This window comes from Seriola aureovittata, chromosome 9 (genome assembly GCF_021018895.1).
Source record: "Seriola aureovittata isolate HTS-2021-v1 ecotype China chromosome 9, ASM2101889v1, whole genome shotgun sequence".
Taxonomy (NCBI): domain Eukaryota; kingdom Metazoa; phylum Chordata; class Actinopteri; order Carangiformes; family Carangidae; genus Seriola; species Seriola aureovittata.
This window is the reverse complement of record NC_079372.1, coordinates 14,081,307-14,095,120: the sequence shown is the minus strand read 5'-3', so window position 1 is coordinate 14,095,120 and position 13,814 is coordinate 14,081,307. Positions and strand designations below refer to the sequence as shown.

At 40.6% G+C, this 13,814-nt stretch overlaps 2 protein-coding genes across 2 annotated transcripts; one reads left to right on the top strand and one right to left on the bottom strand.

The window, feature by feature from the left end:
• The first annotated feature begins 140 nt into the window (after positions 1–140).
• On the top strand, positions 141–8,094 carry LOC130174688 (syntaphilin). The gene is made up of 5 exons (XM_056384785.1): positions 141–429; positions 3,397–3,510; positions 3,616–3,744; positions 4,647–4,796; positions 4,954–8,094. The coding sequence occupies exons 2-5, from the start codon at positions 3,467–3,469 to the stop codon at positions 6,206–6,208; spliced, it is 1,578 nt and encodes a 525-aa protein (XP_056240760.1). The 5' UTR covers positions 141–429; positions 3,397–3,466; the 3' UTR covers positions 6,209–8,094.
• Positions 8,095–8,232: 138 nt separating this feature from the next.
• Positions 8,233–13,262, bottom strand: LOC130174689 (peptidyl-prolyl cis-trans isomerase FKBP1A-like). Its single transcript, XM_056384786.1, has 5 exons — positions 13,132–13,262; positions 12,984–13,031; positions 10,437–10,549; positions 9,499–9,673; positions 8,233–9,143 (listed from the first exon to the last, which is right to left on the bottom strand). Exons 1-4 carry the CDS (start codon positions 13,166–13,168, stop codon positions 9,542–9,544), a joined length of 330 nt encoding a protein of 109 aa, XP_056240761.1. The 5' UTR covers positions 13,169–13,262; the 3' UTR covers positions 8,233–9,143; positions 9,499–9,541.
• Positions 13,263–13,814: the final 552 nt, after the last annotated feature.

Genomic DNA, 13,814 nt, shown 5'->3' with positions numbered 1-13,814 from the left:
TACCTGGCCTGTAGCCACCACACAGTGAATGAGTCTCTGTACATCTATCATCTGAGGTGCTGTACATGGTGTACCGCTCAAACTGGACACATCATCACCCTGCCTGCTGTCAGTGCTGGAATGAGGAGCTTTCTAATCTATCAGACATTATTATCCCTGCCATGAAAACGCTTTTAATAACCACTCATGCAGTTAGTTCCTGCCAAATGAAGCATTATTATCCCCTACTGTCACTTTAAGAAGCACCGATGCAGCAGACGCAGTTTCCTCATTTCATCTCCGGGCTTCATGGCTGCAGGATGGACTCTCATCATCACCATCAGCAGCATCTTCCCTTCCTGCGGCCACCACCAGGGACTGTTCAGCGACCATCAAGTCTGGCGGGAACCGAGGCTTTTCTGCGATGCACAACTCCCACCTGCCGAAATGGTAGCGTTTCATATAGGCATTGTTAGTGTTGGCTGTGTTGGTGTTTTGTGTGTCTGCGGTTGCCAGGAGAGACTCAGAAACCCGGTGATATCCTTGTATATAGGACACAGCTGGGACTAAAACAGTTAGTCAGCTGTTTGTATCAGAAGCGACCGGGCTGCGTTTTCCTTCATGGAAAGTATCTGCTGGGGCGTTAAACGTCCTGTTTGGGGACCACTGTAGTCAGTTGGCAATGAAAAACAATGGTGAGACTTTTTTCGGCTGCTGTAATCCTCCTCCTCAACATCATCACACTAGACCTTTCTGCTTATCTAACACTGCTTTATTGTGGGCGACAAATGCAAACCCCTGCGATGTAATGCCATAGTGATTATTAATGGATGACGCGCATCATCCCTGCGCCTTATGATGTTTTATCCTGGAAGAAAAGAAAAAAAATCACCGCCTCTCATTTCCATGTCTAAATGCTGCTTTAAGTACAGTTTCATCCACCTGCTGTTTGATGCTTGCCTCCACAGCAAACATCGATACTCACACTTACGTAAGATGATGGCGTATTTCTCACCAATAACATACTTGACACTTGTTGCGCAGATAGAGGAGAAGGAGCTGAGATTTCCTGCCTCATTGTCCTAGAATTTAAATATAGGACAAATGTGATGCTTCCGTTTGGTTTAGTCTGCTTTTCATTATCAGCAGACTGGAGGCCTGTTTATGTCTGCAGCCACTTCAAAGATTTATCCATCAGCAGGTGTATTTTAGGCCTAGATCAGCAGGTTCCCTAAGCTTTTTACAGAGATGCAGGGACTTCTGAAGAAAGCTGAGAACATTTTGTCCTCATCCTGGATTTTTTCTGTTAGACAGGGCTCAGCTTCTCTGTTCCTGGGATGGTGACAGAACTAACTGATACCGAGGGGAAATAATCTGAAATTGCTCCTTGCTATTACTTACTAGGCAGCATTGTAGCTACTATTGAGGTCGCTGAGGTCATGTTTTGTCTTTCTTTGGATGTGAGGGTTTCAACAGTTTTCTACGATTAAAAACTTATACATGGTGAATATTTCACAGGCTAATTCAAGTATATAGACTTTCACAGATTTTAGGCCAACAAAATATAGTAAAAATGAAAAAAAAGACTAGGGTTGACTAAAGACATTGGTGCCTAAAGACTACGTCACTTTGGGGAATATATACAAGTTTTGGCATCTTTTTTAAAAATATATTTCAAAATGTTCAGTGCACTATGGAGTCATCAGTCTACACACTGTATGTTTTATTTACAGTAACATAATTTATGTATTATGTAGAGCAAAGTTGCCAGGAGTCGATTTAAAATGCTAGTGTGGGGCGTTCTCATTTATGTCTTAGACCATAAAACCTTTTTTTAAAGAAACCTTTAACTTACTGAATAGACATACACAATGAAAATGTTGTTACAACAGTAATGTTTTCAGTGCTTATGATTAAAGATTTGTAAATTTTTATAGGTTTCTATGTAATTTGTCTTGTATTTTAGGGCCATGGCAGCTTTATACTTTGTTAAATTGACAAAATGAAAGTCAGAGTCATAACTGTGCTGAACAAAGATACTGTACATGTTCGGTAAGGGCAGTTTAAAATGTGCTAAACAAACACAAATATGAATGCATAGAAAGTCGAAAGTGAACTCAATACATTAATTAATACAATGAAAAGATTAACCCACATAAAATACAGTCTTAAGTTAGAAAAAAGAGGATAAGGAAATATCTGATCAAAGAATTAAGTAAATGAGCCTTAAATCTGACTAAGCACTTGCACTAAGCATTATAACTTTGAATACTTAAAATGTTTCAATACTCTTTATGTTGGGAAGATAAATAGAGGCAATATAATTGATCAGTTAACAGCAATTAAAATATGAAAACTACAAATAATTAAAGGGCGGCTATTATAAGAGTGAAATTAAACTATTAATTATTAAATTATTAATTTCATCACCTCATGAATTTTCTAAAGTACCATTTAGTTATTTCCAAGAGTTTCAGCTTCTTCCACTGATTGGACCAAGATCAGCTCGTCTCTGTTGAGTGCGGTGCTCACAATGACACCAAACAGCACAAACAAGGACTCCATTTGAATTGGCTGAATGACTAATTAGAAGATTGAAGACACCTGTGATACTAATTGAAGACGTCAGTCTGCTGGAAATATCACCACAAACCTTTTATTTATCACCGCCTCTCAGGGGTACCGGTCATTTTGTTCAGGCCATTTTTGAAAGTCGTAGTATAAACAAGAATACAGCTCTTTTCACTGCGTTTTATTCTGTGTTAAAGTAAAAGCATGGAAGTGTGCAGGACAAAAGAGGTTTAGCTTTCAACACTATTCAGGAAGAACAGAACATTGTTTCAATGAGATGTAAGGGTACCAACACTTTTAGCTGTACGTAGCATTGGAGCCACTGTAGCACTGCATACAGGAGTCCGCCCCTGCTCGATCAACAGTAGTGGGAAATTCTTAACCGACTATAGACAGGTAGTAACCCCAGTGACCCCTCTCGACTGCACCAGCCACCAAATGTCCAGTTTTCCTTTGACACCAGTTAATGTGAGTGATTCTCATGTTTATCTGCAGCTCTGCAGACGCGAGGACACAGCTCAGAGAGAGAGGCAGCTGCACTGACTGTGAACTCACTGTGTCCCCTTTGTGTCGGCACAGAAAGGAGGCTTTATATGCTGCTGGCCTAGACTATTTTTTTTTTTTTTTTTATCAGGCTACTGTCACTGACTTCCAGTGAAGAAGCCCATAATGACCCCAACGCAGTAGACAACCGTTTGGAAGGAAAATTTCTTTGCTTTTCTTTACTGAACACTGTGATGTAGATTAGTGAGGAGAGCTTTTCGGAATACATTTTGCATCTTTTTTTTTTTTTTTTAATGATTCAGATTATCATCAGCCGATTTCATGCTTTTATGCTTGTTACAGTGCAGCTGTGAGGGCTCCTAGCGTCCTTCTCTAGAGAACCGCAGAGAGGTTGGAGGTCCCTTGCACATCAATGTCTCTCACTCCGAGTCGAAAGCCCTCATCAGGTCAGCGCAGGTACTGTTGCTTCCTTTTCACGCCTCTCTTTTTATACAACTGAATGACATATTTGTTCACATACAGTATTTGGTAAATGAGTGTTATATGATCTCTCCCCTCAAGGCGCTCAGTGGGCACTAGTGGCGGCAGTGGGCGATATTCCAGTGATACATCCAGCACCCACACCTACCCTGGTCGGGGCAGGGCAGTGGAGAGCAGCCCCGCCGCCCGGACGTATCCTAGTACACCCAGGTAAGATATTAATCATATAATTCTCTTTATACAACATCAGCTTTTCTTGTCCACTCCTATTTATGTAAATTGGGATGGACAACATTCGAAACACTTAATGTAATAGTTAAACAAGACCACAAACTAAAACCCTCCAAAGTAACTGTGGAGTTGAATCAACAAATTGCTGACACAATGTCAACAAAAACTAACCTTATAAGCTTCATTACAGGTTTATTGAAGGGCCTTTGGTCGGTTGCTATGCATCACACTGCAGCAGTGTATCAAAGACGACGTTAATAAAGGGCAATATTTCATTTATTTCAGCACTTTTATGAACTACTCATGTTTACTGTAGCTTTGTTCATTGCCTCCAGGGCGTAGTTCAACAGCAGTTTGATTTGCTTCATTTGTTTCTAGTCTACAGACATCTAATAACACAGGCTTTGCACAGTTCACTCATGGATGGATTATGAGAAAAATGGGCCCATGGGCACAGACAGATAAAAGTCACCCCACCCTCCAATATAGGGTTCCCAGACTGAAAGAGGCACAAAACGGTGGTGGTCACTGTGTTTGTAGTTGTTTTTTGTAATTATTTTCCATTTTTCATCTCTTGTGATCATTTTATGTTTCTTTGGGGACATGTTGCGTCTCTTTTTGTACTCATTTTTAGCTTCTCTGTTACTGTTTTGTGTCTCTTTGTGGTTTTTTTTGTCTTTTAATTGAGCTCTGTGACTTCCAAACAGGAAGCATTAACAATCACTTCATGCTGAGGCTCTGGCCCAGGGGGCTCCTCTGACATCTCAGGCCCCTGGGCCTGTGCCCAGTAGGCCCATTCAGTAATCCATCCACAAATTCACTACAGGTTCACTACAAGCACTTTGCGTAAATGATTTCTTTATACATGCGTGCTGATTCAGGCGTCAGGCAAAGCACACAGCCTGCAGCGACAACCATGGGATCAGGCCCCCCACCCCGGAGCAGTACCTTACACCTCTGCAACAGAAGGAGGTGTGTATACGACATCTGCGAGCCAGGCTGAGGGAGAATGTCGAAAGACTACAACACAGGTAAACCTTTTTGTCCTTCAACATTTGTTGTAACCGGTGGGTAGGGCACAAGTTTAAATCTTATCTTTTTAGACTTCCTGTGCACAAAGCTATCACATTTGGTTTCTGTTAAAAGAAAATTAACTCTGCTATCCAATTATTATTTACACTTTAATAGGGACTGTGAAATAGATGAGTTGAGGAGCCAACTGTACAGGATGCAGGAAGACTGGATAGAAGAGGAATGCCACCGTGTGGAGGCCCAGTTAGCCCTTAAAGAGGCACGCAAGGAGATCCAGCACCTCCAGGAAGTGGTAGAGTCAGTGAGGTCCAACATTGGTGCCCGTGAACAAGACCCCCACGACCACAAGCCATACTCAGGGTTGCAGGGAGCTCGGCCAGGGGGGAAGTCTCGCTCCTGTGGCTGTTCCCCGGCCAGCACTTTGAGTCGCAGCACCACCTACACCCGACTGAGCAGCGAGGCTCTGCAGCTGGAACGCAGCTCAAACGCTCCTGAGGTAAGTGGAGCATCTCGCCCAGCAGGACAAACCCACCTACTCCTGGAGGCAGCCCTCCTGTCAGAGCAGCTGCCATCACAGGGCCACATCCGAGGCCCCCTTACTGTGCCACGCTCTTCTACCTACGAAAGGCTGTGCAGTGGGGGGACTGTGCTGCCGATCTCACACTCCTGCCACACTCTCAGTAGCAGCTGTCGGTGCACTGGACACTCCTACCTCCCCCATCATCACTTGTTCCTGCACTTACCTCAGGAGGAGGCCCCAGTAACAGCAGCAACTCCTGCTGTCCCTGTCACTGACCCTATCCCCACTCCTGCTCCCGTAGCAGAGAAAAAGCCAGAGGTCCGCTCTCAGGCCTGCAGCCCGACCATGACCTGGCTGTGTGAGGAGAGCGGTGCAGAGGAGCTGAGTGTCATTTCTTTAGCCACAGCAGACGTCACTCCCTCGGAGACACATCTAATCCCATCCTCTTTCCCTCCTGCGTCCCCTCTTGAGCATTCATTCATCTTAGAGCCGCTGCCACCCGACAAACCAGAGGAGGTAATGAGGATGCCAGCCGAGCCCCACACTTGCCAGCCCCACCCTACAGCTCCACTGCCAGTGAGGCAGGAAGCTACAGTACTGGAGATAGAAGAGGACAATACAGAGGAAACTGAAGGAGCAAATGAAGATGGGTATCCCCCACAGCTGTGTCACTGGAGCCGGTATTTCCTCATAGATCTTTTGGCTTTGGCAATGCCGGTGGTCCCGACCATGGCGTGGCTGTGTCGAGGGGCACCACGGGACATCATGCCAGTGTATCATATTGGGTCCCTGCTGAGAGGTTGCTGCGCTGTGGCCCTCCACTCGCTTCGCCGCCAGGGTGCAGGCAGGGGACGCAGGCCTACCAGCATGAATGGAACAACAACAATCTGACATTTTGTGCTCCCTCTGACATTCAGAAAACAACCTCCCAACCTCTGCAAGCGCAGCCACAAAAATGTGTTGGATATCTCCTCTTATAAGATTTTTAGATTTTACATAACGCCCTTGTGATTTTGTGGTCATGCCTTGCCTTAGAGAACAAAGGATTAGTTGTACATTATTAAATACTTTAAGTACTCAGATCTATACTTACTGCTACTGCCTGCAGTTTCAGTGGTTTTCTCTTTATTGCAATTTGCATGTCACCCACAGTTTGGTTGGGTTCTCTTGCTTGAATTAAAGAGCCCCTACCTGGATTCATGCGAAACATCTGGGCTAAAATATTCAATTTATTTTATCAAAAAAAAAAAAAAAAAAAAATTCTGAAGTTGGATGCTTCCCTATTTTCATCATTACGTTTTAAAAATTGTTAATAGGAAAAATAATTTTTTTCTTTGGCATCAACATCCTAAAAAATAAATTACAGTCTACTACTACTACTTGAATGACTTGTGCAGAAGCAGTTCGTAGATTTACAGAGCACTCTGAGCATAGGCTGCAAAAAGTGTAAGGCATTCATTTTGTACTTCCACACTTGAAAATACTGAGTACGTTTCGAAGCTGTTTGGGACTTTTACCTTCAGTACTCTAGTACTCAGGTGCGGAACAGACAGATCATTGATATTTTGCCAATAAACAAACCATGAGAGTTTAAAACTGTACAGGCTCTTATTTCTCTGCTCCTGATGGGACACTAGTTTTTCAGTTACAATCTATCAATGACCTGAAAATAAAAAATAATAAATATCTGCAGTTTGGAGTTATGACTGAGTTAAATTGACATAATGGAGATAATCCCAAACTCTAAATCATGTTGAAAGAAATACAAGGCTCTGTGCTAGAAGCACAGCCATTTGTTGCAGTTTTGATCTAAAAATAAAGCCCTGAGGTGGGTGTGTGAGCAGGACATGAATATGTACCAGACTTCCACTGCTCTAAATGCACTGTCTGCTCATGTATTGACAGTTACAGATTTCTATAAACATTACAGGAGAGAGGGAGAGATAATTCTTTGAGATTTAACATGCAGTAGTTTGTGATCCACACAGCTGAATGAATGAAGGACTTGGATGAGGAGTTCTGTTTACTGGATTTGTGAAGAGTTGTTTTTGATACTGTGATATATTTTCAAATTTTACATGACACATAAGATCTTTGCACAGCTGCGAGTAAAGACTAACACTCGAAAAGTTATTCTTTGTGTCAGTGTAGGTCATAGCACTGTATTGCAGTTTATAAGGATGTACAGTATGTATCATAACATCAAGTGGCCCTTTTGTGTGTCAACTGAAATTGCTCAATAGTAACTACAAACTATGATGTACAGTGTGTATATGGTTACCAATGTCAGCCTTATTATGCAAAAATAGCAATGTTTTAGCTTTCAGGGATCTTTCCAAAAAAGTTTTACTAGTTCAATTAATGATTCAGCTTAAGGCAAAACAGCTGTTAGTGTAAATTCAAACCAGTGGAAAATAAAAAAGTGTCATTTATCTGTGGTTTGAGCAGTACATATTCTAGCGTTTGAAGTTCTCACAATTTTCTTATTTTCAATTTGTTTGACTGTGGTTCCAGAGCAACTACGTTTGATCCTTCATGATCAAAAAAGAAGCGCTTCTGAATTTGTAATTGCTCGATGTCACTTATCGTTCTCCATGTACCTCTTATTTATCGCACAGCCTGGACTCAACACGTGAAAGACTTTTCCATCGGCCTGTACTGTACATGCAAAAGAAATGAATCAATGACTGACTGTAGTATAATTGCACAAGAAACAGAATATTGCAAAATGCCCTGGATGTTTCCTCTCCTCTTGGAAAATAAAACATGATTCTTAACGTCTTCTTTTATTGTTAGTGTATTGTAATCCCATTAAGTATTAATCCATCAATCAGTGGGGTTGATCTTGCCTATTGTAAGGGAATACTGAGGTTAAACAGCAAGTTACAATCACTCAAGGGAAGGAAAAATAGCAGTTTGTGTTAAAAGTACTCTTTTTAATGTGTTTAGAGTAATGAACAGACCTTTTACAACATCCAAAGCTTGTTACACACAACTCCTTCAAATAAAATAATCACAAACCCCAAGATGTGCCTAAAAATCTGTGGGGGAACTTACCATGCAAGTTTAGAAACCTTTCACCAGAAACCAAATATTTTTCCCATAAGACCTTCTTTTGGCTTTTTACAAGCAATCAACAAGACACATAATGTCCAGCTGTCAACGTTAGAGCAATAAAGTCATTTCACTCATATAAATTAAGAATTGATGCTGCAGAATAGACAAAGAAATATCTACATCTGCAGAGACCTGTGGGCTATTCATGGCATAAATGTGCTTGATTCATAAATCCCTGGTTACAATGTATTCCATACTTTTTTTTTTTTTTTTTTTTTTTTTATAATTTCGCCAAATAACAAGTATCACAAAGTTCATTCATAGAAATATCATTTGTGTCAAACAACAATTTATTCTTATTTTTATTCAAGACAATTCATTACCCGCAATCAATACAATTTTTGTGTAAAAGGCCACAGAACCACAGGAATGAGATTGATTCAATAGTTCTGACACTTATCTAAAACCTGGTCCTGATGGCAGACACATTTTGCAAAATTTAAGTCAAATAAAACAAAAAAGAAAAAGAAAAAAAAATACAAAAATACATAGCATAATTTGACAAAATACATGGGATGGGATGGCCTATGACTTATTATTGTATGGAATCTAAAGTATAGTATGAAGGATAAAGTTTTAAAGCAAGTGACGACATAATATGCATCGAAATGGAAAGGAGAGTGAACTAGTGAATAGGTCCTATGCAGGAATCAAGAGCAGGAATCATCTGTTTACATATTTCCTCCATGTTCCCGAGATAGGAGTCAACCTGCCGTGAAAAGAAGAAGCGTCTTAGAGCTGTGATTGAGGAGGAGAGGCAAGAGGGGATTACAGCATAAACAGACTAAAGCTTGTTATGCTCATACCATTTACTCTCTAAACATCACAGAGTAAATTACAAAGGCTAAATGTATAGTCAGTGTACGTGTTGTGCTTAAATGTTATCACAGTGCTGAAAAAACGAAAGGCTTTATGGGCAACCCAGTATCATTTATCACTGCATAACCACCACTTGCGCTTTTAGATACTTTAAAGTGACACAATTGCCAAATCAATTACCCCATCTGCACCATATATGATGCACATAATCATGTTGATTATACAAATTATTTAGAACTTCTCACCCTGAAAATTTGAGTGGAATTTAACAAAGTGAGTGCACAAGTTTCAGGCTTCCAGGCTCAGCAGCTCCACATCGAAGGTGAGAGTGGCGTTGGGTGGGATGATCCCTGGGTGCCCTTTGCTGCCATAGGCAAAGTCTGGTGAGCAAATCAGCTTTGCCCGCTGACCTACACTCATCTGTGGGGGAGATGGACACGTTACTTTTACTACTGTTGCTACTGAATTAAACAACACACACAATATTTAACACATCTCATTCGAAAACTGCAATAATACATACAGTATATATACACTCCAAGGCTGAAACCAAGTTATTTTCATTATAAATTAATCTGGTGATTATTTTTCTCAATTATCAATTTTGTAAACAGTGAAAATTCCTATTATAATTTCTCAGATCCTAAGGAGATGTCTTCAGACATCTTATTTTGTCTGATCAACAGTCAACCACCAAAGATATTCAGTTTACTATGGTGTATGAGAAAGGAAAGCATCAAATCCGCTCATTTGAGAAGCTCGGACCAGTAAACGTTTGGGATTCATCCTTAATTAGCAGCTAAAAATATCAATCAACAAATCAATTAATAGTTGAAGCTCAAATACACTCAGTGGCCTGTTTATACAGACACCCAGCTAAAACTGCCTAACAACAGTCCTGCAATGAATAATGCCTTCATGAATGTTATGTTTTTGTTCATTTATGTTTAAATGGTTTGGATTGTTGATTCAACTAGGTGGCTATTCTGCTGGCTGCAGTTTATTTGTATTGCGTTATACATTCGGGTGTTACTATTATTTTGTCCACCCCTTTTATATAATGAGGATTAACACCAAATTTAATGCAATAAAGTTAAACAGAACAAAACTATATCCTCCAACTGAGAGTAAGGTCCAGTAATAAGCTTGAACATTTCAGTCAATGGGAAAAGCTCCTCCTCACCTGGGCTACTCCTTCTTCCCAACCACGGATAACCTCCTGGTGTCCAATCTTGAATTTGAACGGCTTCCCCCGGGACCGCGAAGAGTCAAACACTTTCCCATCTGCCAGTGTGCCTGATAAAAACCAAGAGAGGGGAAGCGGGTCGGCGATTTCGAGATTTATCATTCGACAAACAGCTTGGTTTGTTGAGTCCCACCTTTCTGTATCCGGTGATGGAAGAGGTACTCGAAACGCACCAATACAACAATGTAAAATATCCCACTACAAGTAACACTCCTTAAGTAAAATTACAAATGTATGATTTTGAATTATGATAATGTTATATATTTATCTCTAAAGTATTAGATTATTAATACTGAAGCATAAATGTGTAAGCAGTGTTAAACTACTGTTGCTGCTTGAGGTGGAGCTAGTTTTAACAACATTATATAGTTCGGTAGTGTAAGTCAGTGGTTCTCAACATAGGGGTTGGGCTCCTCTGATGGGTCACAAGATAAATCTGAGAGGTCATGAGATGATTAATGGGAAAGCACAAAAACAAAGTCCTGCTACACAAACCTGTTTCCTGGTTATTGATTTTTCTCTAAACTATCTTTTTTGTGAAATGCAAGATAATTTTCACTCTTTGTGCCCATGAACAGTTATGAAACCATCTGAGACGTTTAGAGGGGGGAATGTCTCTTTAGTGGAAAAGCTAACTACTCGGACATTTGAAACCTGTAACAAGTAGGGCTGGATTTTTAATAAAACCAAAAAAGACTTCCAAATCAATTGCTTTTTTTATATGAATGTTCCAATAAGGATTCTTAAAATCCCCAAATCAATCTTTACTCAGTATAGTACATCTGTGCTATATGTTCTGTATATGTTGGTTACTTGTTGACAGTGGTTCAGGTAGGGCTGCATGATGTGTAAAATGGCTACTTTGTGGAAATCATCATTATTACAATCTGCACTACAAGGTAATCTTAAGTTAAAAAGTAACAGATATAACTGGCTATGTGAGACGCCTTGAACCACAACAGTCTTCTAAACTATGACATGAACTGTTACAGTCTGGACCAGCTGCAGTTTGCGGGACTGTTGTGATTCAGGATGGTTAGCTGACTCTGGTCATCTCGTGGTGGATCGTAGCTTTGAGAGGGACAGACTAAAGCTCCGCGTTTGTGTCGGTGGAAGAGATATCATCTCTGGCTAAGAGATGTAGTCTGTCCATCTCAGGAGCTAACACTAGCCAACAGCTGTCTGCAGATATCAGGTTGATGTTTTGTCAACACAAACAGTGCACAATAAGTTTAAATGAATTAGTGAGCAGACTTTCACTTTCTGCCCTGTCTGAGCTCAATCTGATCATTAAAGTGGATATGCAGTACTTACTTGAATTATCTGCTACTGACCATCCACACACAGCTGTATGGGATGGCATTTGTTTATTCAAACATGCATGATGTATTATGTACAGTGGTACAAGTTTTTTATTAATCTTGCTCAACTGTTCAACATGTAGACCGAAACAGATTGAAGTAATATGTTTTAAGTCATTCTGCATTTGCTAAAGAAAATAAATAGTTGGCCATCAGTTTTATAAATGGGAAATGTGTTCACAATTTGGCCAATAATTTGCATTTCACACAACTTTATATTCAAGGAAACAGTGCAACACTCTTGTTGAATGTAGAAGAAATTCAAGATCCCAGGATAAATTCTGAGAATCGCAACACTGATATATTACTGATGTAACTGAATCACCAAAAACTGAATGGAAACAAATCAAAATGAATCCATTCTGGACTTTGTGAATTGAAAGCAGTCGGTGATGAGTGCCAATACCCAGCCATATTAACAAGGGGCCCCAAGGAGACAACTTTTTAAAGGGAGTTTTGTATTGTAATCAATGAGCTTATCCTGCGTCTTCTCCTTATGATTTTGCAGCTGTCAGATAAATATAATGGAGTATAGAGTACATTACACTCTGAAATGTAGTGAGGTAGCATTATAAAATAAGTAAACACCAAAGTTAAGCACAAGTACCTCAAAATTTGACTGTAGTAAATGTTCTTAGTTACTTTTCAACACTGTCTGTGCCCAGCAGTCTTCTAACGGTAACAGAGCTAACGTTAGCCGGCTAGCATCATGGGGCTGGTTAGCTTACGTTAGGCGGCTGACAGCAGCTACGATTCCGTTAGCTCGACTACTCTTAATGCCTCGCATAAGGACAACACGGCCCCAATTCAATTACGGAGTAAATGACACGAGTTGGCAAGCAAATGCCCGGCTTTAATATTGCCTTGGCTAATGCTAGCCGAAAAGACACAAGAGACAATTTATTTAACAGGGCATTGAACGCTAGCTTCAATGCTAACAGCACAACAAGCCGCTGTTTCCAGTTTCTACTAGGTCTCCTAGTTCAAGCGAACACTGAGCACCTCTACCGGATAGCATTAACGGGATGCATGCGGTCAATGTTCGCTAAAATGAAAACATTTTGCCTGCAAATCTCTCAGCTCCATCCAGTAGCTCCGGCTGTACTCCAGCTTCTCCACTCACCGACATAGTGAACCACGACGCGCTGCCCCTTCTTCGGGAATGTCCGTCCTGGAAACCAGGAGAAAATAGAGAAAGCGTGTATAATAATGAACCAGACACTCTTCTGGAATATATAATAACGCCGATAAGCAAGTACAGTTATCCTCACCATCGCCCGGAGTTATGGTCTCAATTTCTACTCCCATTTTCGCTCTTCGGTATCCTTCCTCTCAACCACCCTACAATGCGAGCGGAAGCAGGAGACAGGGGCGGCCTGTCGACGGGCGGGTGAGCATAGATGGGGGGAAACGCACCAAGTCACCATGGAGGCATATACATATAGGCCTATATATATATATATATATATATATATATATATATATATATATATATATATATATATAATTTCATTTGAAATTTCATTTGAAAACTGAACATCAATCCACATAAGAAACCGTTTTATAAAGTGTGTGACATAGTGACATGTAAAAAAAAAAGTGTTTCCTGGGTGACATGATTAGAGGTGCTTCTGGGGGTCATACTCCAAGCTGTCAGGAAAAATATCCGAATTTGGTACTGGTCCTATATGACTTCTGCAAACAACTACAAAAAGAAACAAAACAACTACAAAATGACCACAAAGACACTAACTACAAGGAGGCACAAAATCAAAAAAAAGATGCGAAACTGCAAAAAGAAGAAAACATGTCTGTGCCCAGGGGCCTATTGTTATGTTATGCTATGAGCCAATCAACAATCTCTCAGACATTTTGACATGTCACAGCTGGAAAGGCACAGGTGTAATGAATGACAAAATTACTTCGAGTCAACAAGCACATTGTTGCAGTGCTC